The 18,225-nt window shown below is 43.9% G+C and overlaps 3 protein-coding genes across 4 annotated transcripts; 2 read left to right on the top strand and 1 right to left on the bottom strand.

Annotated features, from left to right (window-relative positions):
- Window positions 1-463: 463 nt before the first annotated feature.
- Window positions 464-3,338, bottom strand: unc50 (unc-50 homolog (C. elegans)). The gene is made up of 6 exons (XM_069711766.1): window positions 3,250-3,338; window positions 2,075-2,346; window positions 1,875-1,995; window positions 1,633-1,772; window positions 1,255-1,362; window positions 464-1,104 (listed from the first exon to the last, which is right to left on the bottom strand). The coding sequence occupies exons 2-6, from the start codon at window positions 2,340-2,342 to the stop codon at window positions 968-970; spliced, it is 774 nt and encodes a 257-aa protein (XP_069567867.1). The 5' UTR covers window positions 2,343-2,346; window positions 3,250-3,338; the 3' UTR covers window positions 464-967.
- Window positions 3,339-3,600: 262 nt separating this feature from the next.
- On the top strand, window positions 3,601-9,193 carry LOC138628654 (NADH-ubiquinone oxidoreductase 75 kDa subunit, mitochondrial-like). 2 transcript variants are annotated; one of them, XM_069711818.1, is made up of 19 exons: window positions 3,601-3,689; window positions 4,392-4,466; window positions 4,991-5,090; window positions 5,207-5,314; window positions 5,398-5,474; window positions 5,599-5,680; window positions 5,823-5,953; window positions 6,062-6,247; window positions 6,365-6,499; window positions 6,599-6,713; window positions 6,815-6,960; window positions 7,051-7,179; window positions 7,268-7,397; window positions 7,493-7,653; window positions 7,851-8,005; window positions 8,136-8,311; window positions 8,457-8,591; window positions 8,731-8,803; window positions 8,908-9,193. In XM_069711818.1, exons 2-19 carry the CDS (start codon window positions 4,396-4,398, stop codon window positions 8,997-8,999), a joined length of 2,202 nt encoding a protein of 733 aa, XP_069567919.1. In that variant the 5' UTR covers window positions 3,601-3,689; window positions 4,392-4,395; the 3' UTR covers window positions 9,000-9,193. The 2 variants fall into 2 exon arrangements, with proteins under 2 accessions (XP_069567919.1, XP_069567918.1); XM_069711817.1 differs by lacking the exons at window positions 3,601-3,689; window positions 4,392-4,466 and having other exon boundaries at window positions 5,003-5,090.
- Window positions 9,194-10,338: 1,145 nt separating this feature from the next.
- Window positions 10,339-17,439, top strand: LOC138628635 (ras-related and estrogen-regulated growth inhibitor). Its single transcript, XM_069711783.1, has 7 exons — window positions 10,339-10,417; window positions 11,027-11,083; window positions 11,181-11,254; window positions 11,724-11,865; window positions 12,342-12,432; window positions 12,829-12,900; window positions 13,662-17,439. The coding sequence occupies exons 1-7, from the start codon at window positions 10,366-10,368 to the stop codon at window positions 13,768-13,770; spliced, it is 597 nt and encodes a 198-aa protein (XP_069567884.1). The 5' UTR covers window positions 10,339-10,365; the 3' UTR covers window positions 13,771-17,439.
- Window positions 17,440-18,225: the final 786 nt, after the last annotated feature.

Here is an 18,225-nt window from a genome sequence, read left to right as displayed (position 1 = left end):
GAAAAATGTTTAAATAAACTAAACAGAATATGGACAAACTACCGCAAAACATTCAAGCAATAATATTTGTATTTTTTAATCTTTTATTTTTTATTATTAAAGGCATGATATTCTGCAACATGTTTGGGTTTTTTCTCCTTTTGTACTGCAAAGACATTTTTATGTTAAAACAAATTGAGGTTTTTTTCCTGCAGGTGGAGGCAGATGAAGAAAAAAATAAGTAAGCCTGATATCGAGTAAGATTTAACCACCGTGTAATACTAATGAGATTTTTTTATTTTTTTTAAAGCTCTTTGATCTCCAGCTGCCTCAGCCTGAATTTTGCACAGTAATATGAACCAGGAGCATCAATGTTCGACCCGGTGATGCTCCAGCTTTAAAAGAGAAACTGTGCAGCGGTTGGGAGAAGTAACAGCAAAACATGGTTCTGATTTCTTCGTCCACACATTAAAACCAAAGCAACTAAAGTTAATAAAACCTTTTATTGAAAGTGCTCTGGAATGTACACTTTAAGAAAGAAAAGAAAGAAAAAACAGAAACTTTCCTTTTTTCCTCTTCAATAACCAGGATTTAGTCTTTTTTTTTTAAGAAAAAATCAAAAGAAGCAAACTTCCTCCTCAGAAACAATCCTTTGTGTGTATATTACAATCTGCCACAGTACTTATTTACAAATCATACAAAAGGAGCAACGTCAAAAGATGCGTCTTATCCGTCCCCCTGCTTCTGCTACGAGTCCAAACACATCACTGATTACTGACTTAGGAGCTCGACAAAAGAGCCAAACAGAAAATCAAGTGAGAGCCGAGTGGGAGTGAAGCAGCTCAATCAACCCCGAGTCCCAGGTCACTGAGAGTCAACCAGATGTTGACTGACAGCAGCTGGAAGTGGATTCATTGTCACTTGAATGCGAGTTGAAAAAACACGACTGTCGAGTCGGCCCGGAGCCGGCGAGTGTCCAAAACCGGTTCTACTGGACTCTGTACTTGTAAAACCAGCAGAGACCCTGAGTGAAGTTCCAGCCCAGCGAGACGGAGAGGACGTAGATGAGGCCGATCAGGGCGAACGGGTAGAGCAGCACCACGGTGTTCTTCAGGAAGGGGAGAGCTGTGAGGAGTGAAAGACGAGACGGCGTTACAGATCAGTAAGAGTCCAACAGAAATGTGAGCTTTCCTCTTAATTAACCTGAAATCTTCTCACGCGAATCTATTGGCTGTAGAGATCTTCAGAGCGGTCGAACGCTGTATTTAGACTCACCGTTGTACCCCAAGAAGGTGATGTAGACATAATAACTAATGGCGATCAGCCACATGCTGTTCCCCACAAAGTATCCCAGGAACCAGTCTGAATTTATCACCACCACATCTTGAAACACACAAAACAGGAGCATCAGTTATTTGTCAAATTAACATGATAATCAGATGTACTGCCCTGCATTTATTTTACTCATAAAGTGGAAATATGATCAATTATGAATGGCACAAAAAAAAAAGAGAGAAAAAGTACAACAAATGTAGTTGAGCTCCAGAAACATTATTCAGACTCGGAAATCAGTTTTTTTAGCCGAATAAAAATACAGATTTAACAGAAGCCTTGAATTTGATGATGTCACTGCAGATACGCTGATGGACTCACGGTTGATGAAGAAAAGCTGCAGGAAGTGCAGGATGACGAGCAGCGGGTAGAAAGCGTTGAGGTGAACGTCAAACGCGTAGCCCCACTCCACGTCGAAGTTCCTGCCGGGTTGTTTGAGCAGGTACTTGTTGGTGATCACCCTGGAAACGACAACGAATCACAACGTCACGTGCAGCGGGAGGCTTTTACGGAGTAGATGTCGGTCATTATATCTTATGAAACCAGCCAAACCGACTACTCGCCACATAAACGTCGATATGAGCAGACCGACTCCGACGCAGTCGACGATGACGACCCACAGCAGCAGTTTCAGAGTCTCCAGGACTCCCATGTCCAACACGAGCCCGAAGCCCATCGTTGACACTGCACAATAATAAAGTGTTCGGTAGTGCAGCAACATCAGGACGGGAAAACAAACATCATCATCAGATTTGTTTTTTACCGCAAAGCCAGATGCTGAGCAGGACTAGAAAAGCGGGATCGTCCCGGGCCCACTGGTCCTTGGTCTGTTTCCTGTAGTGGAAGTTGCGGTAGACCCTCTGCGGCGACGTGAACAAGTAGAGCATCTGCCACATGGCGAAGTCAAAGTCCATCTGTTTGAAGTAGAGCAGCCGCCGCAGGTACTTGTAGCGCTTGGCGCCCGCCGTGTGGCGCGCGGCGTCCCTGGAGCTCAGCTCGCCGTTACTGTTGGGCGAGGTGGTCGGCAACATGGTGCTGAAAGGAACAACAAAGACACCGTGAGTCAACAACAACAACAACAACAAAATAGTCCACTCAAGAAAACCTCACAGGATATATATATTTATATATAATCCACACTGTAGTGTGTGTATATATAGTAGTATATATATATATATATATATATATATATATATATATAATATATATATAATAGTCCACTCAAGAAAACCTCACAAAATATATATATATATATATATAATCCACACTGTAGTGTGTATATATAGTAGTATATAGATATATATATATATATACATATATATCTATATACTACTATATATATATACTACTATATATACACACTACAGTGTATTTTATATATCTATATATATATAAAATATATATATATATATATAATAGTCCATTCAAGAAAACCTCACAAGATATATGTATATATTTTTATATATATATATATAAATATAATCCACACTCTCCACCAATGAATCAAACCACATAAATACATAAAATATAGAATAAACTAACATGTTTTTAACCAGCTTAACTCCAGATTAGTTATATAGTTATAACATGTTAATAATCCACCTTTTAATTTAGTAAGTGATGATTTAAATCTAAAAACACTTGAAGAGGACAAGAGGCTGATGTTTGACGCTCCTTATTGACATCCAACACCCGGAGGAGCTGCAGTAACACGCCCCACCAGGTAACCTACTTCACGATATTTATATCACGAATATATAATTAAAATACAGATTCGTGAGTAAACGCTGTTGTTTGCTAGCAGATACCAGCTAGCTTGTTGCTAACCGGTTTCACAGATTCACGTTTTGTCGGCTCCGGACGTGACGTCATCGACGAGGTGACAAGTCGACGAGTCGGTCACGACCGTGTTGTTTTTAATCGTAAGGAAACATGTACCTGTTTTCGTGGTCCTCCTTCAGAGGAGAGAGCACCAACTCTTGCTCGTTTCAACAGCCGCTCGCTTCCTGAACTGTCGCGAATGTGCACACGTTGTTATTTCCGGTTGCGCGCCCGGTGCATTGTGGGAAACGTAGTCGAAGGTGAAAACCGAGCTGTAGTGCAGTGACGTAGGGTCCGCGTGCGTTCATGTTGGTTTAAAACTAATAACAACAGCATTACATCTGGGTTTTTTTTGTTTTTGTTTTTGTGGCTGTTTTGCACGTGACAAATCAAAAAGAAGAAGAAAAAAAAACAACCACTGCGCTGCTTTTATTCTGAAATCCGACACTTCCTTTCAAACCGGAAGCTCGACGTCGTGCCATTTCCGCTAACGCTGTTTGGCCGGTAGCGTAACTCAGATCACAGCTGTTCTGGTCCAGAAGGCCAAATAGCGAAAGGTAAGAGCCACGAAATATATAACGCGCTTATGAAAGCACAAAACTCTGCACGTGATGTGATGAAAACCGAAGTATTTGACGGTTTATCTCCAGTTCACCTCTAACGTGACGTCACGCCCGTGTCCTTGAGTGGTGCTCGGAGCTAACGCTGTTAGCCTGCAAGTGCAGCTTTATGCAGAATAAGAATTAAAATTAATTTAATGTGACTTTTGCGCAGTTTATTGAAAGGAAATTCAAGTTAAAGTGCTCCAGATGTGTAAAATGTGATGTTGGGCATTAATACAACTTTAAAACGTGAGAATTCATGTTGTATGTTTGTAAATAACACAATTAGTGCTTCGGATGTGCAGCATTACACGTTAATTGACAACATTTAATTTTATTTTGTGACGTCTTATAGACCAAAAAAAATACATCAATTAATTAATAAAAAAGAAGGGAAAATTAATTTTTTTCAAAAGTATTTTTTTAATTGCTTTTATGTGGAATTAGATTTCAATTTTTTTATTTTATTTTATGACGTCTTATAGACCAAAAAAAAAAAAATCCATCAATTAATCAATAAAAAAGAAGGGAAAATTTAAAAAATTTTAAAGTATTTTTTTATTGCTTTTATGTGGAATTGGATTTCAATTTTTTTTTTTTTTTTTTTTTTTATGGAAGTTGTTATGTAGGTGAGCTCATGTTTGTTTTCTCTCTCAGAGTCATGTTGCGACTGCCAAACGTTGGCCGAGCTCTAGCCGGAGCCGCCAAGGGCAACCTGGCTTCCTCCACCCCTGGTAAGACCTGAGTGTGTGTGTGTGTGTGTGTGTGTGTGTGTGTGTGTGTGTGTGTGTGTGTGTGTGTGTAATGACTCAAATCATTATTATTATTTTCCTTTTTGGCAACATTCAGTTGTAAAATGTTAAACATAACAAGACAGGACATTGTCCTTTTTTTTTATGTTTGTGGAAAAAAAGATATTGTAACATTTATTTTATTGGTTGAGTTTGTTTTATTTGAATAAAGTTGTCCTTCTTGTGTAAAGTTTCGGGGGGGGGGGGGGGGGGGGGGGGGGGGGGGGGGGGGGGGGGGGGGGGGGGGGGGGGGGGGGGGGGGGGGGAGAGAGAGAGAGAGAGAGAGAGAGAGAGAGGGGGGGGGGGGGGGGGGGGGGGGGGGGGGGGGGGGGGGGGGGGGGGGGGGGGGGGGGGGGGGGGGGGGGGGGGGGGGGGGGGGGGGGGGGGGGGGGGGGGGGGGGGGGGGGGGGGGGGGGGGGGGGGGGGGGGGGGGGGGGGGGGGGGGGGGGGGGGGGGGGGGGGGGGGGGGGGGGTGCGTACTCCGGTGCGCGCCGCCAGCAACATGGTGGAAGTGTTTATTGACGGGAAACCAGTGGAGGTGGAGCCCGGGACGACTGTGCTGCAGGTAAGACGCGGGTGGATCTGAGCCTGTGTGCTATTTTCAGGGACTTCTCGTGATTTAATTTGAGTTTTTTTGTTGTGATTTCCGACTTTGTCGTCTTGTTTTCTTGCCCCCATCAGGCCTGTGAGAAGGTGGGAGTTCAGATCCCCAGGTTCTGTTACCACGAGCGCCTCTCGGTGGCGGGAAACTGCCGCATGTGTCTGGTGGAGATAGAGAAAGCTCCAAAGGTAAAAAAAAAAAAAGATCAGCGCTTTAGGACCGATGTGGCTGTTAATTCCTGAATATTAATGTCTGATTTGTGCGTCATCAGCCGGTAGCAGCCTGCGCCATGCCCGTCATGAAGGGTTGGAACATCCTCACCAACTCAGAGAAGACGCGCAAAGCCAGGTACGAACTCCAGCGGTCGCTACGTGGTTGTGTTCAAATACGAGTCACGCTCAAGGCAGCAGGCTTTTTAAAATATCAAGTTAAAACTATAGTTACCAGGATTTTTGAACGTGTGTGTCATCAGAGAGGGAGTGATGGAGTTCCTGTTGGCCAACCACCCGCTGGACTGTCCTATTTGTGATCAGGGAGGAGAGTGTGACCTGCAGGTACGCTGGGGTTAAGATACTCTAATCACGAAGCATAAAAAAAAAAAAATCACATAAAAGGCTTCGAGATGCTTTAATCGATGCCGCCACACGAGCGTCACGTGGTTCAATTGAGAAATCTAACAGGAAACTGTGTTCTCAGGATCAGTCCATGCAGTTCGGTTCAGACCGCAGCCGCTTCACAGAAGGAAAGAGAGCAGTGGAGGACAAAAACATCGGTCCTCTGATCAAGACCATCATGACCCGCTGCATCCAGTGCACACGCTGCGTCCGGTGAGCGCAGCACGAACCTCCGTGTTTGTGTCACTTATCAAGAATGTGATCATCTTACTTAATGAGCACATTCATGCCGTGTGTTTTTTTTTTATTTGTTTTTTACAGCTTCGCCAGCGAGATTGCCGGAGTTGAAGACCTGGGAACGACAGGAAGGGGAAACAACCTGCAGATCGGGACGTACGTGGAGAAGATGTTCATGTCGGAGCTGTCGGGCAACGTGATCGACGTGTGTCCCGTCGGAGCGCTCACCTCCAAACCTTACGCTTTCACCGCACGGCCGTGGGAGACCAGGTGGGAATGGGTCGGGTCAGCACGCAGAACCGCAGCAAACGGCGACGGAGCTTTCTGAACTTCATCTAAGTTGTTAGTTTTATGTCTCTTTAGCTTCGTCCTCTGATGTTTTTGCAGGAAAACTGAGTCGATCGACGTGCTGGACGCCGTCGGCAGCAACATCGTGGTGAGCACGAGGGGAGGGGAGGTGATGAGGGTGATGCCCAGGCTGAACGAAGACGTCAACGAGGAGTGGATCTCTGATAAAACCAGGTCATCCACAAATAAATACATCTGATTTATTTGACTCAGAATTACAATTACTAATTGTTTTACATAAATAGTTTTATATGCTGCGACCACAATGTGCAGGTTTGCATATGATGGTCTGAAGAGGCAGAGGTTGACTCAGCCGATGGTGAAGGATGAGTCAGGTCAGCTGACCCCGACCACCTGGGAGGACGCTCTCACTCGTGTTGCTGGAGCAGTAAGCGTGTTATTTATTTTTAATGTAGCCTAACGTGTTTATGTCCATTTTGCAGAAGTTATTTAGTCCTGAGGTTAACATAAATCTGTGTGTGTGTGTAGCTGCAGAGTGTGCAGGGGAATGAGGTGGCAGCCATTGCAGGAGGGATGGCAGACGCCGAAACTCTGGTCGCCCTCAAAGACGTCCTCAACAGACTGAACTCTGAGAACCTCTGCACCGAGGAGCTCTTCCCGATGGCGGGAGCAGGGTGAGGACGGCGACGGGCCTCGCATCGTTGCTCAGGTGTGAAGCGTGTCGTTCCCGTGACTTTATCAGCTGATGTCGTGTCGTTCTCCAGCTCTGACCTGCGCTCCAACTACCTCCTGAACTCCCGCATCGCCGGCATCGAGGAATGCGATGTGCTGCTGCTCGTAGGAACAAACCCGCGCTACGAAGCCCCGCTGTTCAACGCCAGGATCCGCAAGAGGTAAAGCTCAAAACAAAATATGTTTCATGACTAGATTCAACACGGGACAAAAAAACAAGTTCTGACTGGTGTTTAATGTTTTTCCCAGCTGGCTCCACAATGAGCTGCACGTTGCCGTGGTGGGTCACAATGTTGACCTGAGCTACACCTACGACCACCTGGGAGAGGAGACGGCCGTACTGAAGGAGCTGGCTGATGGCACACACCCCTTCTGCCAGGTGATGGACAATCTCACACACACACATACAGAGTCTGAGATGAATTTCTACCATCTGCTCCTTTTAGTAATTCCCTTTCCTTCCCCGGTGTGCAGGTGCTTGCGGCTGCTAAGCGCCCGGTGGTGGTCGTGGGCAGCAGCGCTCTGCAGAGAGAAGACGGAGCTGCTATTCTGAGCGCCGTCTCCACCGTCGCTCAGAACGCCAGAACCAGCAGCGGCGTGGAGGAGGGCTGGAAAGTCCTCAACGTCCTGCACAGGTACAACTCCGCGATGCTCTCGATAAATCAGCTGACGTTTTCTGCACCTTTTGAGTTGCCTGTGATCTGCTGTTTTTTCCTCCCAACACAAATAGAGAGAGTGAGATTTGATACATATTTTTCCTGTGTGTGTGTGTGTGTGTGTGCGCGCGCGTGTGTGTGTGTGTGTGTGTGTGTGTGTGTGTGTGTGTGCGTAGAGTGGCCAGTCAGGTGGCTGCGTTGGATCTGGGCTACAAGGCCGGCGTGGAAGCCATCAGGAACAATCCCCCCAAAGTCCTGCTCCTGCTGGGAGCTGACGCCGGCTGCATCACCAGAGCCGACCTGCCAAAAGAAAGCCTCATCATCTACCAGGGTACACACACACACACACACACACACACACACACACACATATAAAGACACAGGAGCAGCGTGCACACACTCCGTAGATGCCCAGTGTTCCTAATTTGTGGAAATACCATACATTTTTTTCACCCCTCCAGGTCATCATGGAGACGTAGGAGCACCGATGGCCGACATCATCCTCCCCAGTGCTGCGTACACGGAGAAAAATGCCACTTATGTCAACACTGAAGGGCGGAGCCAACACACCAAGGTAGCTGTCACTGCTCCTGGGATGGCCAGAGAGGACTGGAAGATCATCAGAGCCATATCTGAAGTAAGGAGGACGTCACTGACGGCGTGTGCACTGACCTTCACACTGGTACTGAACATTGAGGTCAATGAAAAGTGTGTGTGTGTGTGTGTGTGTGTGTGTGTGTGTGTGTGTGTGTGTGTGTGTTTGTGTGTGTTTGTGTTTGCAGCTGGCGGGTGTGACGCTGCCCTACGACTCCCTGGAGGAGGTCCGATCCAGACTAGCCGAGGTTTCCCCCAACCTGGTCCGCTACGACGACGTGGAGGGGGCGAACTACTTCAAACAGGCCAACGAGCTCGCTCAGGTACACACACACACACACACACACACACACACACACACACACACACACACACACACACACACACACACACACACACACACACACACACGAGTTGCTTCTTGACCAGATTTTCCTGATGATGTCTCTGTGCTCCTCTCAGGTTGTGAACCAGGAGCTCATCGCAGCTCCTCTGATCCCACCTCAACTCACAGCAAAGGACTTCTACATGACCGGTGCGTTCCTTCTTTTTTTACACAGAACAAAAAACAAAAACAAAAAAAAAACAATATCTAAAAATGTGAAATGATCTGCTAACACTGAGTCCCTCTGTGTTCAGACTCCATCAGCAGGGCTTCCCAGACGATGGCCAAGTGCGTCAAGGCCATCACAGAAGGAGCCGACGCCGTGGACGAGCCGTCTATCTGCTGAACGCCGCCGCAGAAAGAACAATAACTCTGAAACAACTCCTCACTTCTCTGAACAAACTCAATGTCACGCCTTTATTTAAAGATGTCCTTCGTGCTTGTTGTATGCACTTAAGTCGCTCTCGCTGCCGGGAACGAGCTTTGTTGAATAAAGCAGAAATATAAATAATAATTAATAAAATCTTACAAATGTCTTTACTTCAGTTTGAAGAGGTTTTCATTTATCGTGTTGCGTTCATATAAGAGCGTTTGTATTTTATAAGCTTGCAAGTGATCCATGATGCAGACCAGAAACAGATATCCAGACTTTTACTTTTCAGATGTCACTTTTTTTGGGGGGTAAAAATTGATCTCATCATTTACCAGGTAAAAACCTCTTTCTTCTACTATTTTAACTTCTAACCTAGACGGGCATACCTAATGTTAAAATGTCTGATTTATAAACTTCCCAGGCCGCTTTTTCCAAACCGTCCTGGCGGATGAGATGCAGAAGATTAAAAGAAAGAAGTCGGTCTTTGCAGAGTTCAGAGGTAAAGTCAAGGTCACTGCATGCAGAAATGAGTAAATAAACTCCCGGCTCGAAAGAAAATATTCTTTCATGTATATTTTCTTTGTTGTCTTCAGAGAGCCGCTTCAGATCAAATCAAGTTTTAAAGCACTTAAACTGCTGCTGTGTTTTTAACTCCAAAAACCTTCAAAGGAATAGAAAAACTCATCAGATCCTTCACATTTATTAGGAAAAAGTAGCTGTAACATAATGTAAAGACTCAATTACAAGTCAATGTGTTTAAATGCATTTGATGATGGCTCAATATTTACTATATTAATAAACTGCTGATGTAGTATTTTAGATGAGAGGCTGATATCAGGTATAAAAGCACATTTTATCTGTGACATTAGAGGCTTTGACGTGACTGTAACTCGTGTCCTGAGTGGATGTAAAATGGGATTTGAGTGTAGAGTTGGACATTGTTGCTGCAGACAAATGGCTCTTGTCTTATATTGTTCCCTAAAACAGAGAGAGAGAGAGAGAGAGCTCCTCTAAGCAAACAGAAGAGGAGAGAAGACAGTCCCGTCTCTCCTTTCTCTGTCTGCTCAGTGTCTGGACAGTGAGCTCATTATTTCAATCCTCTCCATATCTGGAGTTTATTTCTACTTTAAGGTCAGTATTATTACAAGCTACGGCGCCGTGTTACTAGTAAGGTTCGTACTCGCTTATAACTCTTTGTTTGGATATAAATTTAGATTCATGAAGCTTTCATTGCTCCTTATGCTTCTGTCTTGTGACTCGTTGCCGTCCTCCCGTCCTCTTCCCTGCAGGGTGTTCATGAAGGGACACACGCTGCACTAACAGTGGCCCCGGCGGGAAAATGGTTCCAGTTAAACTCCTCGTTCTGGGAGCTCAAAACACTGGAAAAACAGGTAAAGTAGACGATGTGACGGCAGCGTGGGTTGGAGATCCTAACGTGTTCATAAAAGAGATGTGAAGTTTAGGGTCAACCGTTGGTCGCGGTGTAGAAGCTCTTGCTAAAAATGGAAACTTTACACGGGTGGTAAGTTCACCCATCATCATGTCATGTCCAGAAATGTCTCATCATCACATCCGGGGGAGATTTTTGTCCTTCGCTTTTGTTTCCATCGTGCAGTAAGAGCATCTCTGCCTTTATGAGTGAACCTTAACGATTATATTCACTGATTTATTGTGTCTGAAGTTCATGTGTACATAACGGAGGCTATTCCCCAGAAACACAAGACATGCTTGCTGAACTCCAGTAGTGAAAGATTCAGATTCACGACACTTGAATGAGCAACATTTTAATGTGTCCTAAAATACAGCGAGTCCTTAAAGAGCAGACAGAAGTCAAACACACTCAGAGCTTCCAGGCTTCTTCCACCCAAACACAGAGAAAGCACTTGTTCATTTGATTAAACAAGGCAGGTAAGAAGACTCTAAAAGCAGCGGTGACGCAACACATGACATGAGAGAGAGTGTTCAGTCTCCGCTGACCGTGTCTGTTTTGTGTCTTTCAGCTCTGTGTGTTCGTTTTATAACCAAACGCTTTATTGGCGAATACGACCACAAGAAGGGTAAGACTTTGTTTTGGAAAAATGATCTTCCCACTCGGCTGCATCGCTCCCCAGCCCGGATTCAAGAAGAGGGACGTGTGTTTATTTTTTTCTGCAGAGGTGACCTACAGGTGCAGCCGGCTGGTGGAGCAGGATGCCGTCGATCTGGAGATTTTGGACGTAGCTTGTAAGGTAAAACACAAAGTAAACTGTATGTCATCGGCGTTAATATATTCAATAGTGAAGAATCACAACTGTTCCTGTTTTTAATATTTCTAATTACATTAATATGAAAGCATAAAATGAAATCTTAAAAAGTAATGTGAAATTATCTAATATTCACATCCTGTGTGGACGTACATTTTATTTTGAAGGACAGTTTGTCTTGACTTCTTGACAAAGGCCGTAGCGTATTAAAGTCTGAACATTTGATCATCATTGATAACTATGAAGCCACAGGAAGCTGTGATTGACAGTCAGCTTTGTGTAAAGACTGGAAAAAGGAGGAAGTAGCTCAGCTTCAAGGCTCCAAAATACGTCCACAATCACGTCTAAATCTGACTAATAAACACATAAACAGGCAAATCTTCTAACTATGACATTGTTTTGATAATCCACATATCACTTTATTTTTAATTTTGTTTTACATTTGCTCTTCCAGGAGAGCTCTGCGGCTTCCCTGGAGTCCTCCATCCGCTGGGCTGACGGCTTCCTGCTGCTCTACTCCATCACACAGCGCCTCAGCTTCCTGGAGGTCCCGCGACTCAAAAAGCTCATCGACCAAACCAAACAGAGTCTGGGTACTTTTTATATGAGGAAAACCTCATTTTTTTTATTACCAACAGCAGCTTTAAAAAGCACAAGTTATCTCAGGTTTCCTACGTGTCAAGTTTGCTTAGAGAATATAAGGACGTTATCAGCTGGAGAAATACACAAGCTGCTGAACTACTGGACCTGCACGTCTGCGCATTTCTGTTCTCACTTGACATCTGTCTATTGTCACACACACACACACACACACACACACACACACACACACACACACACACACACACACACACACACACACACACACACACACACACACACACACACACACATTGTAGTTTATTCTGCCACCTACACTGCACAGGACGCTCTACCAAACATGGAGTGTATGTCCACTGAATCTTTGCGCGTGTGTGTGTGTGTGTGTGTGTGTGTGTGTGTGTGTGTGTGTGTGTGTGTGTGTGTGTGTGTGTGTGTGTGTGTGTGTGTGTGTGTGTGTGTGTGTGTGTTGTTCCCACAGTGCTCGTAGCCAATAAGGCAGATTTGGAGATCGGCAGGGAGGTGACAACAGAGGAGGGCCAGAGACTCGCCAAGGATTTAAGGTCTGTGTGCTCATGTTTGTATTCTTTAGTTTGAACTCATCTTCTTTTCTTTACTATATTTAACTTCATAATCTATATTTTCTTCCTGTTTATTTTATTATTTTTTATTATTTTGAATATGGATTTAGATGTCTCTATTGCTTCCAAGTATCTTCACAATACTGACTATTCACATGAATTAAACAGTGTTATTATATTATTATGTATTATTATTATATTGTTACTGTTATTCTGATGAAAATGATATGAGAAAAGCAGAAATTATCCTCTGCTCAGTTTAGAGTCTTTTACATATGCTATATAAGAAGTTTGTGTGTTTGCATGTTGGCTAATTAACTGAAACATTCAGTGTGTGTGTGTGTGTGTGTGTGTGTGTGTGCGTGTGCATGTATGCAGGTGTGGTTTCAGGGAGTTGTCCGTGGCCGAAGCAGTTTTAGCCGTGGAAGCCGCCATGTTTCAGCTCATCAGGTGTGTATCCGACACACAACACGTGACACAGGCTGCATGCTGACACCGAGCACACGACGTAAACTCACTCTAAGCATGTTTCTACTGGAAATGCAACACTTATTTTGTGTAGTCAGAGCAGTGCTGGTGTTGTTGAGGGACACTGTTCTCCCATAATAAAGAAATAAAGGAACATCTCACAGCTGGAAAGAATTACGGTAAATCCTGAGGAACAAGCAAACCAAACAAAATCGGAATAAAACATTTTGTCCTTGTAAAGCTGAATTGGCAAATTTAAAGTCGTGTTCGATTGATGTCTAAAGCTTGGATGGATCACTAAACAAAGGCGGCCCCTCCACCCCTCCTACTGAGCAGTGAGACTCCCAGACACTAAACAACCACAAATCCTGGAGCTGTGTCGTTTGTTGTAATTTTGTGTCTCCAACTGTGTATCTCCCAGATGTTTTCAATCTCTTTGTGTCTTATTTAAATCTCGTTCTGTTCTTAAATTGTCTCTCTACAGTCATTCTGCATTTGTCAGTACTTTTTTTTTTTTTTTTTTTCCATCTCAGCCATTCAGTATCTATTTGTGGGCATTTTGAGTCTTAATTTTGTCCATTATATGACTCTTTGTGGCCTTTTTACATCTTGTTTTGGTTGTTTTGTGTCTTTTCTGAGACATTTTGCAGGAGAAAACCATCCAGGGCTTAAAAGAACATGTATTGTATGATTTCTTGTTCTTTGATTGACAGCTGGTGTTTGGTTTCATGTGTGTTTTAAAGGCTGGTGTTGGACCATCAGCGCCCGCTGCCCGACCGCCGCTCCTACATGCTGACGGTCCGCCACGCTCTGACCCGGAAACTGACCCGATCGAAGACCATGCAGTGGTGACGGCAGCAACCAAGCAGCTCAAGTCAGGTGTAACTGCGTCTTTTGTTGGTTTTTACGACCTTTTAATCAGGAAGTGCCTTTGAAATATTAAGACCAACATATACGGAGAAAAATAGATAAAAGAAAATAGTCGAAAAATAAAAATATGTTGCATATATTAATCGGTAGTTTAATTTCATGATTGAACAGCAGCACTTGATTGCATGGATTTATTGTGCTGTACATCTTCAGGCGTTTGTGTCCTGGTTTGTTATGTGATCCGTCCTCCAGTAGGGGGCGGTACAGTCATCTGATTTGGCCACAGTCTTGCAAATGCACCGTTTGGCCAGATGAGTATGGACAACCTTGTTCACCTTAAGTGTGGAAGGAGTTGAGAGACCTGCACAAAGGCCAGTGAGATGCAAAACCTTTCTCAGAAGAGAGAGGAGGTGTTACAGCCGAAGGTTAATGCCACAGTTTTGGAAAGAGATGATCAAGAAGTACACATGTTCGGGTGTCCACATCCTTTTTCTCAGGCTGTCAACTCGATTATCTTTAGACAAGTTCATGCGTAACAGCGGACTGAATCTGGTCGGGAGAGCAGCCACTGAGGTTCATCAGTCTGAGTAAAGCAGTTGGACGTGCCCTTGTAGTTGGAGTGCGTAGATGATGTAACAGCATGCAAAGAATGAGGCTGGCTTTCATTACGGTGTTGGCGTTACTCGACCGTGTTCCTTGCCGCGCATCTCCTCTTTTCTCTGAACTTCTGAACTCCCAACGAGAGACAGACTGTAACAGGGAGGGAAAACATCACGGCAGCTTCGGCGTCTTCATATTCTGTAAGCAAATATGAAAAAATAGGAGCTATTATGTTGCAGCAGTTTAAATTCACAGCTCTGCAGCTATTTGCGAAGACATTACGGAAAATTGGATGCATGCTCCCTCTCCATCCCTCCACTACGTCCACCCCCATGACCATTTATTACACATCCACTACTCCACCCAGCTGCCACCAACCAACCAACCACAGAACCCCACGGCCTGTATATTTAAACACAGAGAATTACAGATTTTGGCTTTAAAGTTACAATTAGATTTTTTTTTTTTTTTTTTTTATATAAAAACCTAAATTTGACGTTAGAGCAACAGGCAGACAGATAATTATGATTCTGTGATTACCTGGCTATCATGTTGTTTTTTTTGTTGCTGGTAGAGTCTGGCTTTGCTGCACAGAGCAGACAAAAGCTATTGTTGGGCATTCAGGGGACAAAGTGAAGTGTTTTTTGTTTTCAAAATGGAATAAGACGAGTCCTGTTGGGCTGCACTGTAAAATGACTTGTTTTTCCTTTTCTGTTGCATTTCTGCATCTCAAGCACGAGAGATCACTCATTCCTGAGACAGTAAATCAAAGCAGAGATTTATATGCGCACCTCTGTTGTTGGGGCACTAACTTGTCTTGTTTGTGGTCGTTGAGGGAGGTTCGGCTGGTCCTGATTAATGTTAAAAGATGTCTCAGAAGTCATTAGTATAGATTTATATTCCCCAGCATGAGCAGGTGCTACAGTGAATCCCCTCAGGCCTGTTAGCAGGGTCAGCACAGGCAGTGAGGAAGAGCGATGACGTGAGGACTAATAGTAATTGTCTGGCAGCGGCAGCGTGGTGGAAACTGAACCCATCATCGACATAAAAAAACTGCGTGTCCTCCACCTTCGATGTTCCCCCTCCTCTCGCCCGTGATGCCAAACAAACCTGCAGTGAGCGAGGCAGACAGAAAGAGGAGGATGGGGGGGGGGGGGAAGTGTTGACATCACAGCGGTCACCAAGGAGATGAAAGGTCAGGAACCCCATGTCAAACTCCACGGCTCAGAATAGAAGATGAGTCATACCTGCATCATTGCAGCAGCAGCCAATCAGAGACGGCCTGTCACAACATGCATCAACAGATGAGCAGCTAATCGTGAAGCTATTACATTTAAAGAGGCAAAAACTTTGGTTTCATTTGTTGCTCTCAGAATTAATCATAAAAATCCCCTTCATGATAACCCTTTTCATTTCAAAAGAAAACATTTTTTATTCACGATTAAAAATGTCTCGGGGTGCAACCAGAAATCTCTTTCAAAGAATTTTATGAAAAACTTTAATATCTGAAATAATCACCAGTATATTGTCTTTTTCTCCTACTTCTCCTCCAACTGTCGATACGCAGTCAAAGTGTAAAGTTTGAATTAGCATGTGTTGAGGCCTGAGGTTCAGGACTCACTGCAGCCAATGAAATGTCACCACAGTTATACAACACTGATGTGTGTGAGAGAAAAACAGAGCCACCTTGTCCCCTGGGGAGGGACACCTCTGTAAACTGATCTGTGGAGGGAGAAAGAAGACACAGAGGATGACAAGGCGCATATGATGGATAAGGAAAAGACAAATACAAACCAGGAAAGAGAATAAGTAGTCAGGTGGAAAAAGCCAGAAAAGAGTAAGAGGAGATCATTACATAACAAGCTGTTGTTTGAGTCAGAACATAAAACATAAGACACAAAAACCTGATGATAATCACTGTTGTGGTCCGTCTCCTAACCTCCACCACACCCTCTGCACTGACCTTAATACGAACAATGCAGTCAGGAGCTGCAGATCAGACCATGTGTGAGCCTCAAAACACTGATACAGTCCTGCTGCCGCTCACTCTGGAGTCATTACCGGTTTTTTTGTGTTGCTGAGTGGAAATTAAATGTTCTCATTCAGCTTTTTTCCTTCAGTTAATGTTTAGCAAGTCGAATATTTACCATGTTTCCTATCTCCGTTTAGCATGTTAACCTCTCCTAATGAGCCCTGGACACAACGGGAACACCTTTTATTTGAGTATTTTTTTCATAAACCCCCAAAACAAAACAAAAAACAGTTCATATTGAGGGAAGACACGGCGGGTGTTCATAAAGCCAGAGCATCGTCAAAAGTCATAGGCCTCGTCCTCTGGGGGCCATGAACGACAGCGCAAAATGTTGTTAGTGATATTAAAGTCCTGAATGATCATCCTTAAATTTGTCTCCAAAGTGTCTCAAATCAAACAATGGCGTATGCAACAAATGCACTTCTGATAGTTGCAATACAGAGAACAGGGTTTCTCTCGCCCTGCTGTATTTCAATCTCTCTCCGAGGAGGAACAATCTGGGACACCAAGAAAGAAAGAAATATCTGTTTCATTCCAGCTTCGCCATGTGTAGCTGCAGGCCATAACTTGTGGTGCCAAAACAGTCTTCATCGTCCCTTGTCTTTTTCTTTCTTTCACGCACACATGAACAGAGACACAGATGCTCAGACTACATTTCTAGTGGTTTATAAGTCAAACTCCACACGCTGTTTAAAAAAATCTTACAGTAATTGAAGTAGTCGTGACTTCCGCTGATACGACAACAACCGCTGCCTTCTTTTTGACATTTATTTGGACATGTCACATAAAGGGAAGTCCTGGTGGAACTAATAACCTTTACAAGGGCTCGGTTACATTTGCATCACAGCAGCGATCCCCCAAATAAAAACCGTGAAAAAGGTTTACCACGCAAATGAACCGAACACGACCCCTGAAGACTCGGCACAGGCCCGCAGGAGATTTCGCTTATACTGGCTGATTAGACTTCTGCTCACGTTGAAGTTTAGCAATTACACAAGTTCACAGAAGTCTTTTGTACAGAGACGGATGATAAGGGTTGTATTTGTCCACCGCTAACAGGAACGCCAATCCACCAACTCCTACTGCAGCGCAACACACTCCTGACAGGGCAAGAAATCAGCCGTAATAATTAATATCGATTGTGCGGCTGTATCACGGGTGTGAAAGGGATTAAACACAAGAATAATCCACTACTATCATAAAAGTATTCACACTGTAAAAAAAAAATTTACATTAAAAATAAGCAAATATTGATTCATTATGATGAGCTGAGGTTTTTATGATTTATTGTTTTATGTATATTTTTCTGTATTTTGTCAGATACCTTATTTCCATAGCAACGTGCAGTGGTGAAAGAAGTGCTCAGATCTGTTATTGAAGTAAAAGTAAAACCGTGTCAATATGCTCTTGTCTCTGTTTACTTAAGTAAAAGTGTTTTTAAGGAAATGTAGCTACTTTTGACATTATTGGCATTAATCATAAAGATGTATTAACATGACTTCCCTGATTTTTTTTGGTTGGGGGGGGGTAATCAAGGCCATGGGGCGGGGCTACACTAAATGTTATTTAGCATGTTAGAATTTAATGAAAGACCTCACCATAACTCAAAACTTTACTTGAAGCCACCCTATGTAAATATATTTTCTACCTCTGATCTTTTATAGTTGTATTTTGTTGCACAGACATGGTTTGACGGAAATATTGAATGTTTTGTGGGCGTGGTCAATATTTGATGAACGGGGCGGGGCTTCGCTGAATATTCATCAGCGCATGGCTGAGACAGCGCACGCCGGGAGAGAGCTGGA

Source organism: Brachyistius frenatus, unplaced genomic scaffold (genome assembly GCF_029030835.1).
Source record: "Brachyistius frenatus isolate BFR_SWC_R1_liver_20210118 unplaced genomic scaffold, ASM2903083v1 Contig_103, whole genome shotgun sequence".
NCBI lineage: Eukaryota > Metazoa > Chordata > Actinopteri > Embiotocidae > Brachyistius > Brachyistius frenatus.
This window is presented reverse-complemented; position numbering and strand designations above follow the sequence as displayed.